This window comes from Macrobrachium rosenbergii, chromosome 12, assembly GCF_040412425.1.
Source record: "Macrobrachium rosenbergii isolate ZJJX-2024 chromosome 12, ASM4041242v1, whole genome shotgun sequence".
NCBI lineage: Eukaryota > Metazoa > Arthropoda > Malacostraca > Decapoda > Palaemonidae > Macrobrachium > Macrobrachium rosenbergii.
In genome coordinates, this window is record NC_089752.1 from 16,940,772 (window position 1) to 16,961,286 (window position 20,515).

A 20,515-nucleotide genomic window follows, 5' to 3' on the forward strand; every position below is an offset into this window, starting at 1 on the left:
CAGTGTATATATACATATGTATTGAATGCTGTAGTTCGGCCAGAATTTTTGCATGTGCAGATCATTTTTTGTACGCCTGTTTGTGCATCTGTAAATAACTTCAATGTGCATGTATTATATATCATTCGAATGGCCATTCTTTGTACTTTATCATGCTGAACAGCAAAATGTAAAAATATCAACGTTTCTATATGATAATCGTTGCGGTATATTTTCTTAGGAAAAAATAAAGATTGTCCGTAATCTAACGACAATCGCTCAATTTTATTCTAACAATACATATATCTTTCTTTTGTGTGTTTTATAGGAAATTTATTCAGCTTTCTAATGCCACCTTTATTTTTTTCTATCTTTATTCCTTACTTTGGTACAATATGAAACGTCAACATAAGTCGGTTGGAAAATCTGAAAACTGCACTCAGTAAAAAATCAGCATTTTTTAATCAGTAACAGCTAATTAGCAAACACATTTATAGCAAAATGATTGCTTCCACATGAAAGTTCAAACATTTCCACACAATTTACATATAAAATAAACTCTCCAAACCTAATTATTATATTTTTCATGATTATTTTAAAAAAATATTAAAGATTTTCCTTAAAAATTTCACGTTCACCACATCTTTTTTATTATTTCTAAGCCTTGCAAAGATTTTCTGATTGCTTTAAGAAAAAATTCAATCATTTGCCGACATCATAAAAAAACCAGAAGCGTGTATCAGTTATAGTTTGGAATTATCGATTTTTACAAAGAAACTTTTCTGCGCAAGCCCCACTTTTCCCTCCACGGCATAAGTCACATACCGGGGAGCACTATAGGGACCCCCATAAGCGCGAGAGGGTTAACTACTAAAGAATGCTTAACAAAAACAATTAGTAAGCAAGCATATTTACCTGTCTTTCTGAAGATAATTTAATTTTCCGTACTGTGTCCTCCAAATTCGTTTTTTCCTTGCTAACCTCAGATAAAACCAGCTTCTGTTTCTCCACTTCCTGCATCATAAAACCAATTTCAGGAACAATAATAATAACAGATTTTAATAATCACATAAAAAATAAATTTTAGTACTATTTTTAGACCATTTTATTCCACCTATTAAGATCCTGTGTTATAATACAAATGCTCACTTATATTCATCATTATCATTCCTAATAAAAATGCTTTCTCCAATGGCTATCTTGACAAAAGAATTAATGAAATAATACTAAAGTTTTTGTCTTCACAGCACCCATAAGTATTTAAGTTTTATTAAACTTTAGTTTGAGTAGAGAAGTCATTAACTAGGTTAAAGGAAAGTTTTTTTAAGTCACCATCCATTTGTAAAATAATATAAAAAAATCAAAGCCTACCTGCGTTAGCTCTTCAATAGTGGCCCTGTCACTTTCTTGAGATGCAAGATGCACTTCCTGAGACTGACGTAATTCAGCTAACTGTGTTTTATGATCCAACAGCAGTTTCTGCATTAAAGCAAAATTATAAACCTATAAAAACTTGATCCTCAGCTGCAACCATAAATGCATTTTAGTAAACTATACATTTTTACTACTGCTTTTCTTCAACAATCACTGATATGGTAAGTTGCTCAAAGTTCAATAAGCCAGTACTATCCTTGAACAGTTTTTGCAACAGACAAAAAATACAATGAGAACCAAATGTCTTACTGTTCTACTGTTCTCAACTGTGTACGCAATACTAAAATCTTTCAGTTTGTCAAGGAAGCTGTAGCTTAATCAAAAGCTCTTTACAAAAAGGAATAAAATAAATCAATCAAAACCAGCAAAAATCAGTCTGCCCTTTAGAAGACTACTTCAGAACAAACTTCTATGAATAAATAGTTTTTCAGTATTGTACAGTCTTAGACTCATCCCATCATCAATGTCAGTCTCTGTCTTGACTAAATCAGTTTAATTTGTTTATGATCCTGTAATATAAATATCAGCAATTATAGGAAATTTATAGAACTACCAGATTCAGCATCTGATAAATTCAGTGTTATTTTTATTAAATAGTCCTAAAGCTCTGTTTTGACAATGACAGACATTTAAACTGGTATCTGGTGACCTTGAATTCATTGTACAATTTTTAGCTGAGCAACTTTTAAAATTTGTCAAAATTCCTATCATTCAAAAACATGGTCTATACAGGGTTTGTTTTTGTGAAATGAACATAAAAAATTATTATTCCTTACCTTTGAAATTAACACCTGGATATATTGGAAACTTTGAAGAATTGGACAAAAGGTGACCTCCACAGAAGCAGAACAATATTAACTTGTAAAGGTGACTCAGTAATTTTGTCAGGAAAATGTGAAAATGTACGGTCACAATAAAATCCAAAAATTTCAAAGTATATTAATAAGTCTTCAGCTCACTCCAGGCATATTATGCACACTATCATGCAACTCCAGTCTCAGGGCATGCAGTTATTTTTTGTTAGTAAACATACAAGTTACCCTGATGAGTGTTTTATTAGTTTCTCTTTTATATTTTTATTGCCTGAATAAGAAATTTAAACTCACTGAGATCATTTTTTCCACTGGGATAAAAAATAAATGACATGGTAAAGCAAAGACATACACCATTTTTCATAAGCAGAGATAAAATCCCATGAATTTTGCCTAACATTTGCTTTTAAACAAGTTACCTACATGAGAATTGGACATGAAAAAAAATCTGACAAAATCTGATATTGCAACCTGTTGCATAATAATCATGATAAGCTAACATGCATGTTCAGTGACAAAAAATAAGAATAAATCCAGATACAGTACTTTGTTTCTTTAAAAATCTTTAAGTTTGATATCATGACTGCAAAGAAGTTCAGCATCATATCCCTTATTCAAATATGCCAATTTTTTTTATTTTAAAAAACACAGCTGCTTATATAATACAATGTTTGCTTTCATGATATAAAACATTTATAACTTAATTTTTCCTACTTACAAAAAATTATTTCACATGAAAATGTATACTGCTGATTGTATGCCAAGTATGAGTTACTAGGTTGAATTAATCTACTGGCCCAAATCCTAATTAAAAACATATACCTTCATTTTCTCGGCTCTTTCTCGTTCTGTAGCCTCCTGAGCAGTTAGATGTGTCAACTGATCTTGGAGACTATTAGAACGACCCTTCTCCCGGGAAATTTCGGCTTGGAGTTCAACGATGATAGTTTCCTTTTCTGAAAGTTTTTTATTTAGGTCCTCCACTGTAAGTTCATAATCTCTCATTTCCAGGTCCATGAGACTTTTGTTTTTAATATCCTGTGCAGTAAATTTGAAAAACTCAATGTCAGTAAAATTCTGACTTCATGTGCAAGGATACTTTATAACTTAAGTACCATAAGAAAATATTAGTTAGAAACTATGCACTTTGGTATTGCATAGCCCAATGAAGGGTAAATTAAAAATGCAACAGCATGCTGCACACATTATAAATGCAGTTATAGTAGGTAATTACATTCAAAACAACAAAGTCTGTTAGTTCATGTTATCCTACCAACTCTGATTGAAAAACCACTATTAATGCAATTTAACAGTAAAAGGCAAATACGGTTAAAATAGAAGTTTTTATATAAACCCATTACTGTAATCATAATTAGCTACTATTCTGGGTGGAAGAGACAGTCACAACACCATAAAAAGATGCAAGAAAGAAAGTCAAACTGTCCAAGCCCAGTTCACAGCCCAATGTCCGACAAACAATGCCTCTCATTCCTCTGCCGCACCAGGTACCTTAACCCTTTCGGTGTGAGCCTGTTATGACAACTAGTGATGAGATCAGTGTCCTGCTAATCGTATAACTGACTAATTTTCTCCCTTTTATATTTGTATTTCAATATTTGTTATTTTCATTACTGTTATAATATTACACAGTACTATTATGTTATTATAATGTTTTATTATGCACATGATTCATAATTCATAATTCATAATTCAGTATTCAAATACTGAATTATGTACCTTTTATCATTAATTCATTCAGTGTGATACCTCTCAAAGCATGGAGTAAAGTAACCTCAATTTTGTCATTCAGTTTGAAAAATCTTTATCACAAAACCTCACGAAAAAAAACATAGGCATTCTACAGAAAATGTGAATTTATTATATCTCTAATAAAAGTTTCAGAGCACCAATTTTTACAAACCAAATCTTCAATGGCCTTCCATTTGCAAATTTTATCACTTTTTTGTTTACTCACACAACCTCTGGTGCTTAACAAATCAGCTGCCTCCTCTATCATCTCCTCTGATTCATGATCAGCTCTGATAAAACCTGAAGTAAAAAATCATCTAAGGTAGTTTGCCTATAAGTACAATATAATAAACATCACCATATTCACTACTGTCACTATCAGAACTATCTGATAGTACAGGTCTACTACTATCATTGTCATTTCTAAATAAAAGGCCCTGTACTACTTCAACATCGAGTAAAACCCCCTCCCTTCATGGCATATTGATAGTTACTGAAGGTCAACCCCTCATCCAGAGGTCATACTGTAAGCTGAAAATCAAATGTTACGATTTATCACTAGAATATGGACAAAAGCTCCTTACAATGATAAGGGAAATGTTTTATCTATTTTGAGCTGCTTAACCAGAACCAAAAGAATTATGACTTAGAAGATAAGTCCTACGTCACGGACGAGACCTTCTAATGACTGAGGAGATCACCTGCACAGCAAAAGTATTAAAAGTTGAGGGGGGCAAGGGAGAAGAGTATCGAAGATAATAACTTGTTTTACAGCATACAAAAACCATTGATCATAATTAGCCTAAACTGAAATTTAAGAGGACAAAGCAGATGAGTCTCTAAATATAAGTGAAAAACCTGATGCAAGAAGTTCATATTTCCAAAGCATGTAGACAGTCAAGCCAATGACACCTCAGAAATCCATATGCCTTCCACCATAGGGTTTAACTGGATAGTACACACACCAGGCACCTGAGGTATAAAGGTGAGTATTCAAAAGAAAAACACCCATAGTGACCAAATTCTTCTGTATACAGAATGTCAGTTTGTTCTTGCTCTTCTCTTTTAACAAGTCTTTCCTCTCAGAGGATGAGCTCATAACAGCAACAGAACTTTTCAAACTTTTCACCTTTTGGCTCCTGCATTTCAAAGGATTCCCAAGAGTCTTCATGTCACTTCTCTGTAGTGGAAATCATGGCATCAACTGTTGCATTCTTGGCTCTGGTTGGACACGCTTCCTGCTCTTTACTCCTCTTGGTTGTGTTTCTGTTTGCCCTTGCCTCTTCTAAACACTTTAACATTTGCCCAAGAATTCATGACTGAGAATCTCCTTCTACTTGGGTCTTGTTTTGGCCTCCCTGGCCTTTGGTGCCTTTCCTGCTTATCTCCTAAATTTTTTTTCAACCCTGTGGGAGCTCTCAAGTCAACCTCCTTAATTCATTTTTTTAGCCTCCTTGCTCTCATTCCCTTCTCTTGAGTCACCAGAATTGGACTCTGAAGGCCTCTTTTTTTATGTCAGATTTGAGAGCTTCCTGGGTGTACCTATTTAGCTGTTTTCTTGGGGGCTGTTAAACAACTCTGAATCAATGCCCTCAAGTTCAAGAACTCTCATTTTCTCTACTGTTTAATTTCATCAAGCATTCTCTGCTATTCTTAGAGCAGTCCCTTGGCTTTTGGTAAGTTTCTTTCATATCCTTGTAACTATGTTTGTGGTACAATATCTGCCGATAGTTCTCACAGTCTGATCATTGCAGGAAGCTTGTGCTAAAGGTCAAAGGATTCTAGCAATTCATCCCTTTCTTCATGAGTTTGTCCCTCTTCCCAAAGGTCCTTTTGCTTCATCCTACTCCTTAATTATAATTCAGGCTAATTATGACTGATGGGTTTTGATAAGTAATTATGATTTAAAACTTGTATAACTGACATGCCAGTTTTTACACAAATCCATTAATCATAATCTTAAGTGCCCTCCTCCTTTCCCCTCAGTCTTCTAGGTGAGGGTTGGCACAGAAAAATGAGACAAATTGGTGCACTGAAAGTAAACCATGTTGGGAATGTACATTGAAACTTTTCTTCTTTCAACACATATAGTTGGTTTGGCTGGGTCCATTTCAAATGGAATAAAAACTAATAATGATTAATGGGTCTGTGTAACAACTCCATGAAGCCTTTATTTCCAAATTTTAATAGTTTTCCATCAAACAGAACAACGAGATATTTTCAAAACAGAGTTGTGAGAAGTTTTTGGCTTATGCATCAAAAGAATTTTTGGTTTATGCTTAAGGAACAAGTCTCAGAAAAAATATCCTCTACACAAACTGCAACCCTGCTTTTTGAGTAGGAATGGAATGAAATATGAAATTTAGGTACAAAGCCAAGGTCATTCAGCGCTATGGTGAGAATTAATGAAATTACAAAGTAGGGATCAAAAAACCGCCAAAGAATAACTATTTTAGCGAAGTAGTTAGCCAGACTATTTAGTCATTTCTAGATTCCCTCAGGCCTGACTGAAAGGATGTGTTCTTAAAATGAGAAGTGAAAACTACAGGATAAAGTTTTACAGATGTTTTACAGCCATGAGCAGAAGGATTGTTGCAGAGCGAATATTAGGTTCCTAACAGTGTGCCATGCAAGTCACACTAGAATGTCTAAAGAAAATTAATATACTGTACAAAATAAAATTCCAACAGATGACAAATTACCAATGAAGACCACCATACTGTTCATTATAAAGTAATGAAATTTCTGTAAAATTTATGTACATCATAGAATTTATGTTATACTATTTAGGTATGGCTAGAATTAGACTGAACTTACCGTTATGTCATTTACAGAGACCATCCCATTGTTCTGGAGACAAGAACATGACAGACCGAGAAAGGGGCAAACAGACAAAATGGGGATAGATTAAAAGAAAACTTTAATTGAAATAAAAGTAAACCAAATGAACACATATATATAAGTAATCAAATATCAGAATACAATATACACAACATGCTTAAGTATGAAAAGTCTAACTACTGCAGTTTGCTGTTCAAACAAATAGAGAAACTCCTTACTCTAAGAATGCACTACATCCCACATTACTGCACATGCACACCTCTTAAAGAGCTATCATTATTCACAAATTACATGGAAGCCTTGTTAAATATATGAAGCAGAAAATACATCATACATGCAAGAATACTGTAAGCTTTAAAAATACACAAACACGCACAAACAAGACAAAATAATGCACCTCATCTCTACTCATCAACGGTTGTTCTTCATACCTCGTTTGCAAGTATAAAGCATTATATTTACTTTAAAAGTCATACACTCTAAAACAATGTTTTCATAAAAAAAAACATTTTCATACCAAACCATAAATTATATTAAACCCCAATCTCATCAAATTATTTCCTGTCTCAAAGCCTTTTGTTCACAAAAAAAAAAAAAAAAAAAAAAAAAAAAACACTGACAATATTGCCACCTGGACCCTTAACCAACCACCCACCCATGAGCCACCCATATGTCATGTAGACAGAACTTACAACTGCATGATCACTGGCGTGGGAGGCAGGCACTATAAATATGACTGACATGTTTGTAAGAAAAACTTACTTTTCCTATAAAAACTTACTTGTTCATCACAAAATCATCAAGCATATTATGCTGGAATTGCAATTTATGTGGGGGGCTGAACTGCCAATGTCCTGGATAGTTTGTGAGGTGTTGAAGGACCCAGGTGAGACCATGGACACTGTTGTATGTCATGGATTAAAGCTTTTAAACTCAAAAGGGTATAATCAGGGAGATTATGAACCCAAGAGAATACAGCATGGCTTCCTTACTTGGAGTAGTCTCAAAACGCAATGCATAGACAAAAAAATAAAGGTAAAAATTTACAAAAATGAAATATGAAGGGCAATGACTGACTTAAAAACACTTAAATGATGCATAATGAAATATTCTTGTCTTCACTTATCTTCCCTAGTCTTTGAAAACTTACTAAAAGTTTTCCAGACCATATCTTTCATTGCTTCACCAAGAGGTAGACTGAAAGCTTGATGTCACAGGTAGCATCAGGAACCTTGTAGTACCAACCCAGTCATACATTCCTGCTTTCCTTTAGTCACAGTAAAGGCAGAGAAAATGAAGGAAGCTATGAAAGTGTAACAAAGGAGTACTAAGCATAGTTGTTGCCATGGCAGCAGACTCATGAGATATGAGGTGGTTGATGGACTGATGGCAGAGGGTCCAGGTGGTACAGTACTAACGTTGTGGAGACATTCTTTTCATTTTGTGAACTAAAGGCTGTACGTATGGGAAACATCACAGACCACAGTGAGGGTTTAATAGGATTGATGAGCTTGTGATAAACAAACTACTATCAGATAAAAACAACTACCCCAAAGAAATGGAAGCTCTACACTAAACATGAAGAAAACTAAACTATTATTTCTGCAACATTAACATTAAAATACATGCCTGCTTGGCTTCTTCCAACTCCTTAGCATACTGTGCTGCTTTGTTACGCTGCTCTTCCATTTGTTCTTCAGCTTTTTTTCTTCGCTCTTCTATAGCAAGCTGTTGCTCCGTTTCTGCAGACAACCGTTTTTCCAAAGCAGCTATCTGCCCTCTTAAATTAGCTGATTCCTCTCTACTAGATGCAATACTTTCTTCTTGATTCTGAAAAATACATCAAGAAGACTGCTACAAAGCTAAAGCCTTTTGGGTAAGAATCACTTGCTGATGCCTACCACCCAAGTAAATTATCTGATATTAATCAAACAAAATATAGAGTAAACTCTATGTTATCAAAATAAATTAAGGAAGAAACTCTTAAAACCCTACAAGAAAAAAATTTATTTTTTAACCCATTCATGTTACCTGATGTACCACAATCAAAGGGTGTGTTTGTAAATAGGAACCTGAAATGGCATGTTTGAAAGGATGATGTGATGAAAAGATGCGCATTTGAGAGAGAAACAATGACCATGAAGCAGTAACCACTGGAATTCTGACCTAACTAATAATTACGGATGTCGCACACTGTTGAAGAAGAGGTAAGAGAAAATGATAAATAAGAGTGAAGAGAAGTGGATTTTACTCAAATGATAAGAATAAAAAGCATCAAAGAAAAAGACTGCTCTATTATACAAGAAGACATTGCGATGAACTACTTAATAGCGAGGGAAGGAAAGAAGGAAGGCGGGGGGAGAATGACAGTATTGGCATATTTGAAGAAAAGAAGATGGCCTTCAAGCTTTAGTGGGAGACAGGTGAGGAAGCAAAAATAAAGATTTACGTATACATGACGAGGCAGGTGGCAAGGACGATGAGAATGACGTGGGAGGATTGGAAATCAAAAGTTTACCACAGTTAACCCTTAAACGCTGAGCCTCTACAAAAGTGTCTGCCGTATGCCGGCGGGGTTTGAGGTTAGCGCCAGAGCGGAAATAAAGTTTTTCAAAAATCACATTACGTTAGTTTTCAAGATTAAGAGTTCATTTTGGCTCCTTTTTTCTCATTGCCTGAAGTTTAGTATGCAACAATCAGAAATGAAAAAAATATCATTATCATATATAAATATTGGAATATATGACAGAACGAAAAAAATTTTCATATATAATTATATACAAATCGTGCTGTGAGCAAAACGGTTAAAGTTAATGAGTTATTTTTTTTTTCGTTGTATTGTACACTAAATTGCGATGATTTTGGTATATAACAAATTGTAAAACAATCAAAGCAACACAGAAAATATTATCACAAAATGATGCATGAATTAGCACGTAGCGGAGAGTAAAAAAAGTTTTTTTCAAAAAATTCCCCATAAATCAAAATATTGTGCTAGAGACTTCCCGTTTGTTGCAAAATGAAGGTAAATGATTGAATATTATTAGAATGTAAGAGTTTTAGCTTACAATTGCGTTTTTCGACCATTTCGGTCGAGTCAAAGTTGACCAAAGGTTGAAACTTCGGGTCTTATCGTGATTTATATGAAAATATTTCAAAACTGATAAAAGCTACAACCATGCGTTATTTTTTGTTGTATTCTACATGAAATTGCACACATTTTCATATATAAAACTTTAAGTAACGACTAATATAAAACGGTGCAAAAATTATGACAAAGTGACTAAGAAATTCTGATATTTTCAGCAGAGTTAGCACGCACGGAGGTAAGGAAAATTTTTTTTTTTTAAATTCACGATAAATCGAAATATTATGCTAGAGACTTCTCATTTGTTGCAAAATGAAGGTAAATGATTGAATATTACTAGAATGTAAGAGTTTTAGCTTACAATTGCATTTTCTACCATTTCGGTCAAGAGTCAAAGTTGACCGAAGGTTGAAATTTTAGCACTATCATGATTTATATGAAAATATGTCAAAATTGATAAAAGCTACAACCATGAGTTATTTTTTGTTGTATTCTACATGAAATTGAACACATTTTCATATATAAAACTTTATGTAATGGTTAATAGAAAACTGTGCAAAAAATTACGACAAAGTGACTAAAGAATTTCTGAGATTGTAAGAGCCTGACGCTGTCTCTTCCAAACACGTGTGTATTCGTGTGTTCATCATCCATCGGAGTGGCGAGACGTTTGGCGTCTTCACAAACAGAAACATACACACAGTTTGATACAGAAGATTCATTGGAACATTATGAGTACATGATTAGAACGCTTGCATGGTGACTGTACATACATCAAGACAACAATGGTTAGGGAGAAACAGACGGAAATATTGTATGGCTGAAATTGCGTTCCCTTAGAGAAAGAAAACGAGATGCTCTTGTTGTCTTGTCCACTCTGATGGACGATGAACACATGAACACACATGCGTTTGGAAGAGACGGCATCAGGCTTTTACAAGATTTTCAGCAGAGTTAGAGTGGACGTAAGGAAAAATTTTTTTCCAAAAATTCACCATAAATCAAAATATTGTGCTAGAGACTTCTTGTTTGTTGCAAAATGAAGGTAAATGATTGAATATTACTTGAATGTAGGAGTTTTAGCTTACAGTGCATTTTTTCTACCATTTCATTCGAGTCAAAGTTGACCGAAGGTTGAAATTTTAGCACTTATAAGTGATTTATGTGAAAATATGTCAAAACTGATAAAAGCTACAACCATGAATTATTTTTTCTTGTATTCTACATGAAATTGCACACATTTTCATATATAAAACTTTATGTAACGGCTAATAGAAAACAGTGCAAAAATTACGACAAAATGACTAAAGAATTTCTTGTGCTAGACTTCTCATTTGTTGCAAAATGAAGGTAAATGATTGAATATTACTAGAATGTAAGAGTTTTAGCTTACAATTGCATTTTTCTACTATTTCGGTCGAGTCAAAGTTGACCAAAGGTTGAAATTTTGGCACTTATCGTGATTTACATGAAAATATGTCAAAATTGATAAAAACTACAACCATGAGTTATTTTTTCTTGTATTCTACATGAAATTGCGCACATTTTCATATATAAAACTTTATGTAAAGGCTAATAGAAAATGGTGCAAAAATTACAACAAAGTGACTAAAGAATTTCTGAGATTTTCAGCAGAGTTAGCTGATGCTTTCTTTTGGGATAAGAAAGAAATTCAGCGCATGCGCCAGCTGGGTCACCTTGTAAACAAAACAACAGCGTGATCCATGAACTCCCAGCATCCTCAAAGGCGCGTGATTTAAAATTTTTAAACGAGGCCTGTAAGTATTTTTCATGAATATTTACAAAACTTTTTGTAGTCAACGTATTTTACGTCCACTCGGCACCCAACAGACAACTTTTGTCAACGTAAAATATGTCCAGTCGGCATTAAAGGGTTAATAGAGGACCCAATGCTGAAAACAGACATTACAGTTGCAATGAAAGAGAAAATAGACCCATGAAGGCAACCAAGAGAATCTTACAAAAAAGAGAATGAATTAAGCATGAGAACACTGATATGACCAAAACACCACCCGAGTATGTCTGAAGATGTTACAAAAGCCCTTAAGATGATAAATAGAAAGGCTTTGGAACCACCAGAAATTACCAAAGACTTGTTAAGTAGCTGAAAAACAAGTCAGAGGAACAGACTAGAATGTATGAGAACTTCATGAGGAGAAGGCCAGAAGTTAGAAAAGACATAATTTCAACACCACTACACATTACATTATGAAAAGTACAGAGTAAGAAACTGGAGTATGGTATGAAAATATTTGTGGTAGAGGAAATTTTAACAAAACACATAAATTAAGAGAAGTACCAAACAAGAAGAGGAGCTCATTAAGATTCCAAAAGGCAATTCAATTAGCTAGGCTTTGTAAAGACAAAGAGTATTAGAAAGGCTCACTCAACAGGTGATGATGTGAGATTCCACTCGATCTAAAGTAGCAGTGGTGTGCATGTCTAAAGAATGAAGGAATGAGGAATGGGAGGACAAAACAAGCTACAGTACGTATAGAATCTATTTGTAGAATGCACAGTCAAAACAGGAGTTCTTACAAATGCTGGAAAGATGAATGAGTGGAAGCAAAATGCAACAACTAAATGATAAACATAAGTAAAAAAATAAAGAGGTCTGAGATCTGGCCATATAGACAATGTCGACGCTGCAGGTGTGTTGAAGGGCTGAATGCTATTCTATGTATAGAAAATACCATGAAAAGCAATGGTAGAGAGACAGAAGATGGTGATTATAGTGGCAGGGCAAACTTTGGAGAGAGGAAATTTCTGTTACCTTGGCAGTATGTTTGATTGTGAGGTCAGTAATGAGAGGATACAAAGAAAGCATAGCAACAGCCTGATAGAAATGGAGTAAAACTGAAGATAAATAAAAGTACTGCATCTCACTACTAAACAAAGGAAAGCTTGTGACTTGTTTCAATCCTGTGATTCTCTGAAGAACAAAATAATTTACAGCAATATCACGAACATTTCCAATACCAAAAATTACTTTAATACCTTACACTTCCACTACTGTGTTCAATTCTGCTTAATAATTTTGAAATCTCAAAATTTTAATGTTCATTAACCCTTAAACGCCGAGCCTCTATTTACAAAACGTCTCCGTATGCAGTTGGCGTTCATTGAGTTAGTGCGAAGCGGAAAAAGTTTTCAAAAAATCACAGCACGCTTAGTTTTAAGATTAAGAGTTCATTTTGGCTCCTTTTTTGTCATTGCCTGAAGTGTAGTATGCAACCATCAGAAATGAAAAAAAAATATCATTATCATATATAAATATTGGAATATATGACAGCGAAAAACAAAAACTCTTATATAATTGTATACAAATCGCTGTAAGCACAACGGTTAAAGCTAATGAGTTAATTTTTTTAGTTGTATTGTACACTAAATTGCGATGATTTTGGTATATAACATATTGTAAAACGATCAAAGCAACACAGAAAAATATTATCACAAATGATGCATGAATTCATAACACTGTGGGACGTAAAAAATGTTTTTTTTCAAAAATTCACCATAAATCGAAATATTGTGCTAGAGACTTCCGTTTGTTGAAAAATGAAGCTAACTGATTAAATATTACTAAACTGTAAGTGTTTTAGCTTACAATTGCAGTTTTCGACCATTTCGGTCGAGTTAAAGTTGACCAAAGTCAATTTTTCTATTTATCTTGATTTATATGAAAATATTTCAAAACTGATAAAAGCTACAACCATGAGTTATTTTCTGTTGTATTGTACATGAAATTGCGCACATTTTCATATATAAAAACTTTATGTAACGACTAATATAAAACAGTGCAAATATTACGACAACGAGACGAAAGAATTTCTGAGATGTTCGGCGAAATGCAGCAGAGCGTAAGGAAAATGTTTTTTCAAAATTCACCATAAATCGAAATATTGTGCAGAGACTTCCAATTTATTGCAAAAATGAATTTGAACGATTGAATATTACTAGAATGTAGAGTTTTAGCTTACAATTGCGTTTTTCAACCATTTCGGTCGAGTTAAAGTTGACCCGAAGGTTGAAATTTCAGCAGTTATCATGATTTATGTGAAAATATTTCAAAAAAGTGATAAAAGCTACAACCATGAGCTATCTTCTGTTGTATTCTACATGAAATTGCGCACATTTTCATATATAAAAGTTTATGTAACGACTAATGTAAAACGATGCAAACATTACGACAACATGACGAAAAATTTCTGAGATGTTCGGCCGAGTTACCATGGCGCGAGCGTAAGGAAAAAGTTTTTTTTTTCAGAAATTCACCATAAATCGAAATATTGTGCTAGAGACTTCAATTTGTTGCAAAATGAAGGTACATGATTGAATATTACTAGAATGTAAGAGTTTTAGCTTATAATTGCATTTTTACCATTTCGGTCGAGTTAAAGTTGACCCGGTTGAAATTTTGGCTTATCGTGATTTATATGAAAATATTTCAAAACTGATAAAGCTACAACCATGAGTTATTTTCTGTTGTATTCTACATGAAATTGCGCACATTTCCATATATAAAACTTTACGTAACGACTAATATAAAACAGTGCAAACATTACGACAACGTGTGAAAGAATTTCTGAATGCGGACGTAAGGAAAAAAGTTTTTCAAAATTCACCATAAATCGAAATATTGTGCTAGAGACTTCCCGTTTGTTGCAAAATGAAGGTAAATTATTGAATATTACTAGAATGTAAGAGTTTTAGCTTACAATTGCGTTTTTACCATTTCATTCGAGTCAAAGTAGACCCGAAGGTTGAAATTTTGGCAGTTATCGTGATTTATGTGAAAATATTTCAAAACTGATAAAAGCTACAACCATGAGTTATTTTCTGTTGTATTGTACATGAAATTGCGCACATTTTCATATATAAAACTTTATGTAACGGCTAATATAGAACAGTGCAAAATTACGACAAAATGATGAAAAAAGAATTTCTGAAATTTTCGGCCAAAGTTACCTAAATGGACGTAAGAAAAAGTTTTTCAAAATTCACCATAAATCGAAATATTGTGCTAGAGACAGCCAATTTGTTGCAAAATGAAGGTATGATTGAATATTACTAGAATGTAAGAGTTTTAGATTACAATTGCGTTTCTCTACCATTTCGTCCGAGTCAAAAATTTGACTGAAGGTTGAAATTTTTGTAGTCGACAATCTGATACCATCCACTTGGCACCCAACAGACAATTTTAGTCGACGTATGATACGTCCAGTAGGCATTTAAGGGTTAATTACCAAACCTTACATGCATGTAAACATACCTTAAGAGTTTTCAGAAGTGTTGCATTTTCCTCTTGGGATTCTGCTAACTGAGACTTCACAGCTGCAAGTTGTTCTGCTGCAGAAGTCAGCTGTTTACCCCACTCTTTCAACTCCTTTTTCTTACTATCCACTTCATCTTGAAGCCTATCTATTTCTCCTTGCATGATCTGTAAGATAAACAGCCTCAATACATAAACTAAAATTTTGTTGAAAACAATGTAATAAACTGAGAAAATCTTTTGCTCACCCTTCATAAGTGACTACCACTAAAATTGGAGTAGTACTGTGCATTTGTGTTATTTTCTTGTTCTGAAGCTGAAACACCTTTACAAATAAAGGTGACTTTCATACCAAGTGGCATCTCAACTTACCAGACCTCAGAGAAGCAGATTTTGTTACTCAATGTCGTTCTGGAGTCAGATAAAAATAATAAAAACATTTTGAAATCATCCGAGAAATTCAGTAAGGACACAAGTAGTATCAGACAAATACTTTCCTGTCTGAACCTGTCAATGTGGGTCCTTTGTTTCCAAGGTAAATGACCAGTCATGCCCAACTGTTTGTGTACTTTGTATGCTACCTTTTTATTCTGTGTAAGCACATTCCATAATCCATATGCATAGGAAACAATACCCACTTACTATGGGACCCCCCTTCCCCCACCCACACACCCTCTCTCTCTCTCTCTCTCTTTCTCCATACAGTATTTCTACTGACATTTACTTAATGCAATACAGTAATGTACCTACTACAGTATGATAATGAGTGATTATACAAATATTTTTCAGTCTGTGTACACAGGGCAAATGTACACACACACACACACACACACTCTCTCTCTCAAAAAAAAAATCTTTTTACAAAGAATTTGGAGTTATTTATATTTAACAAGAAACAATGTTTATGTTTTGAGTTTTGCATTCAGTATCTGACATATCTTACAAGTATAAATAGGCACAGGTATCTCACATATTTTTAGATGCAATTCATTTTGGAGATATATCTCTAGAACTGAGTAAGCAAACTAATATTCTATAATACATAATAAATGATAATTACAATGAAGTATACCAATTACACAGGCTATTAAAAACTTTATATGAAATCGCTCTACACTATAAGCTTTGCAAGTTGGCTCCAGTGTACAACTGCATATGATTCCAGAGTACTGCATCGTAAAGGCTACATGCCAATCTTTGTTAATTAGTGAAATTCATAACTTACTGGAAGGAGCAGCCCCCAAGCTGTTACTTAATGCCATAACCTTAAAATGTTTAATTCCATGTCAAACTAATCCCACTCATAACATTATCATGAAAAAGAATGCATCTGCTCCATCCAGCCAGTCTCCTACCATTGTTCTCATCTACACCCATCTTGTTGTACCCTACTGGGGGATCAAATAAGTAAAAGGATGGGATGATGACACAGCCACTTATGAATATGTTTTATAAACAAAAACACTGCTTGTTCTTTGTGTCCCATTAATCATAAGATGCTGGAATTGCCACTGAGGAGGCAGGAAGAGAGAAAAGTTCCCACAGATGTACCAATTATGTGGCCCAGGAGGAGGTCTCATTCTAAGAGTCCCCTTCAAAGAGGTTCAGTCTGAAGCAGGGCTTTCCAATATGGGACTTGAGTAGGCAGGGAGTAGAGCAATGGTTTGTAATCAGCAGGGGATAGGATCCATAAGCCTGAATGCTCACTTTGCCTTTGGGGTGACCTACTTCCTGAATTACTGAAGATGCCAATGAGAAGGAAAGTCAAAAGGAAGAAGTTATAGCTCCTCCTGTGATATCACCTTGAACAACCTATCCCAATGCAACCACTAGGCCCAAGTAATCTACTATCTGTAAGATACATTTCTGAGGTAGAAGTGTGAGATCTGCTTTGATTATCGAAATTCTGGCTGTCAAGCCAAGCACTGTGGCACTTTCAGCCATTCAGTGTCAAGACTGAAAAAAGGGACTTATATGGTTGGACGGCAAGATTGAAGAAAGGAAGTAGAAATGGTGGAGGAGAAATGGTGGTAAGGGAAAAGGCTCAAAAATAGATGAGGCTAGGGGCAAAAGGGATGCTGCAAACACCATTTGGTAATGCCTACAGTGCACCAAATTAGGTGCAATGACAGCACTAACCCCCTAAGGAATTGAAAATCACTTCCCCCGCCTTGTCAATTTTTTTCTTCAAAATCATGGGCAAAGGTAAGACCAATGGAGGACCAGTTCTTGTAACTCACTTGTTTCGAAGCAGCTAGGACACAAAGGAATGCAGTCTTTACTGTTAAGAGATACCTGGCCAGGGGGCCCAGAAGGAGGCCTTTTAATCTCTTTGTGACTTCAGCAAAGTCCAAGCAGGAGGTAATCTTGGGGTTGGCTAAATAAATTGATGTATCAGGCCTGATATGTCCCCAGCAGAGCCCACATTTTAAGTCTCAACTCCAAAGAGCTCTAGAGAAAATGGACCTATATCCTTTACTGGCTGAAAAGGTCAACTTTTCTACCAATTTGATGGCATACTGGCTTCAAGTGCAGTAGTAATCCGTTCACCACAACAAGGAAAAAACCTTACCCATTTTCTCTGGTAAAGGTTCATTGAAACTACCACTTCTAAAAATCTCCCACCCTGAAGGTATGCTGGATAATCTCCATGACTGAAGCAGAAGTATTGAACCTGTCATCAGACCTGTGATTCAGCAATTTCTTTCACTAGGGCATTTACCAATCCTGTAGTGGCAACAAGAAGGCCACAGATATCAAACAGGCATTGCCCAAATTCCTGAATTTCATCAGAACCTGGTGGATCAGACTGAAAGAGATAAAATGCAAAGATTTCCAAGACATCCCACCTTTGGAATGTTGTGCCTATGGTCCAAGCCACTGGGGTGGGCCGTGGGGAGTGACACAAGGGTGGTAATATGCAAACAGGTCGGTCTACCACAGAATAAGATTGATGTTGTGACTGCCCAGGAGAAGATTTCCATGGCCTGGTGGCAAAGATCCTTTGAGTGAGTGTCCCCTCGATTCTTCAAGGAAGCTAAGGTAGTCATGATGACAGTGTGACATTTTACCCTTCTAATGATATCATACAGGACTGGAGGCCATAGCAAATGGCCAGCAGCTCTCAGATGCAAGACTTCTGGGTATTCCAGAGCAAGGGGAGACGGGGATTACTTTCTTCTCTTTCTACCAACAGATGTCTGCTGTCACCTCCATTACTAGGGCAAGGACCTCGTCTAGCACAGACAGCACCTTCAAGGATATCACAAGCTGCAGCTGAGATCACATCACAAGTCTGCTAAAGGGGACCTTCTTCTCCAGGATTAAATATGTTCTAACATGATCTGCCAATTCTTTGCTGAAAGAGTTGCACCCTATGAGAATCGTTTGAGTAAGGCCCAAACTTCTACAAGGTGTTGATAGCTATACCCAGATACACTGCTTGTGTGGAAGAGAACAAGTTCAACTTTGTCAGGCTGATCTGAAAGCCCTGGTGGTGGCATTTGGTCAGCAAGGCTGCCTAGCTCTCAGTTACAGTTTGAAAGGAAGAGGGCAAAACAATCCAGTTATGCAGGTATTGGAGAAGGTGGATGCCCACCCTCAATAACTGAGTGTCTTTGTCCAGGGAGGACATAGAAGAGTTGCATGATTTACCAGGCACACTTTGAAACATATGCTGGGGCATTACAGAACTAGGTTGAAACACAAGTCTTGGAGAAACTTCAACTGAATCAGCATTCACTGCAGACATTATTTCACTTGCCTCTTCTAACCAGGAAGGAATTTACTTTTAGGAAAAGTTCAACTATAAAATTTTCACAATTTCCAAAGAAATATAGTTAGAATGAAGCACAATTTAATCTGAGTAAAACTTACTATTTACAGTCCAGAAAAAGATAAAATTAAGATTAAGATGAAAAGTATGTCTCCCTACTGCTACCAAGGGAACTAACTGAAAACAGAAAACCCTAAATGGATTCCCACACTGTATTTTAGCTAATGTTACAAATGATCTAAAATGGAATTAGTGCTGACATTAGCAGTGGTCAGAAACTGGCCAGATGGAGCAGGTGCATTCTTTTTAAGGTACTGTTATAACATAGATTAGATCTACACAGAATACGGTATCTTATAATTAATAGGAAGTATCAAGAAACTATACATTTACTAAAATATTATACTGTACTGTGTACAGTGACAAATTATGTCATGTAAACTTAAAATAACTAGATAAAAAAGCATATAAAAATTTCAACAGCATTAAAAACAAATCTTATGGTTTGCTAGGATCACGTAAACAACAAGCTAATAATAATATATTTAAGGACTGTTTCATGGTCCCCATTCAATATGCTCTTATTCTTTTTTTTTCATAAATACAAATTAACAAAACAATGATGAATTAAAAAAAAAAGCCTCTTTAACACCAATATTTTCAAGCTGATTCACACTAACCTAACCAGATTTAGTGCTGAGTCACAAATACACTTGTACATGGATACAAAACCTGTTTAAATTGTCAAAATTTAACTCTTTAGTATGAATGCTTTGACTACTGTAATAATACAGTAAAAGAGCAAATGGGAAAGAGAGGGAAGTGGATATCCAAGATGTGGTAGAAGGGCAGGTCATATGAGGTAGAGTAACTGTAGTCTGATAAAATTTAAAGAGGTAACTAGACTACTGGTAGTTGGAATTTTGAAAAGGTGGGACACAGAGCATTACTGATTCATGGCCTAGTTATTAATAACGCTCGTGGTTACTGCCATTGACACAGAATTTCATACAGCCCTTTGAGCATTTGTTTTCAGTATTTCAGTAGAATATTCTTAGAGTATTTACCAACATCCTAAAGGCTTTTTATGTTATGTGGAAGAACTGTACTAAAAATGAAGTGGCAGAGATGCATAGTTGAATGGATGGAAAATTGACAAGATGATGTAATCATGTGTTGAGATGGGATGTAGAACTGCTGGTCAGAAAAGCAGAATACAGTACATGGAAATTCTATGAAGATCTGTAGGAAGGCCAAGGAAACCATAGAAAAATTAAGACAAATTACAATCTGGATTTGATAGGAGTTCACGTTAAGACTACAGTATACACGACTGAAGAATGAAATCACTTCCATATAATGCCAAAAGGGAAAACATTAATGTAAAAAAAACCTTTATGATGAAGATAAATACTTATGAATATTCTTTTGAAATACTGAAAACAAATGTTCAGGGGGCTGTATGAAATTCTGTGTCAACTGCAGTAACCATGAGCATTATTATAGTGTTATTATTGAATAGACTTTTCATTTCTTAATATATT

The 20,515-nt window shown here is 34.9% G+C and overlaps 1 protein-coding gene across 10 annotated transcripts in view; it reads right to left on the reverse strand.

The window, feature by feature from the left end:
* Positions 1–20,515, reverse strand: part of LOC136844412 (GRIP and coiled-coil domain-containing protein 2-like) — a 415,740-nt gene that overhangs the window by 67,484 nt on the left and 327,741 nt on the right. For 8 of the 10 annotated variants that reach the window (XM_067113578.1, XM_067113573.1, XM_067113574.1 and 5 more), the window contains 6 exons: positions 15,197–15,364; positions 8,445–8,645; positions 6,792–6,824; positions 3,048–3,263; positions 1,351–1,458; positions 895–993 (listed from right to left, as the gene is read on the reverse strand). In XM_067113578.1, coding sequence (XP_066969679.1) covers positions 895–993; positions 1,351–1,458; positions 3,048–3,263; positions 6,792–6,824; positions 8,445–8,645; positions 15,197–15,364 — 825 coding nt within the window. The remainder of the gene's footprint in view (positions 1–894; positions 994–1,350; positions 1,459–3,047; positions 3,264–6,791; positions 6,825–8,444; positions 8,646–15,196; positions 15,365–20,515) is intronic. The other 2 variants (XM_067113577.1, XM_067113581.1) reach the window with 2 other exon arrangements.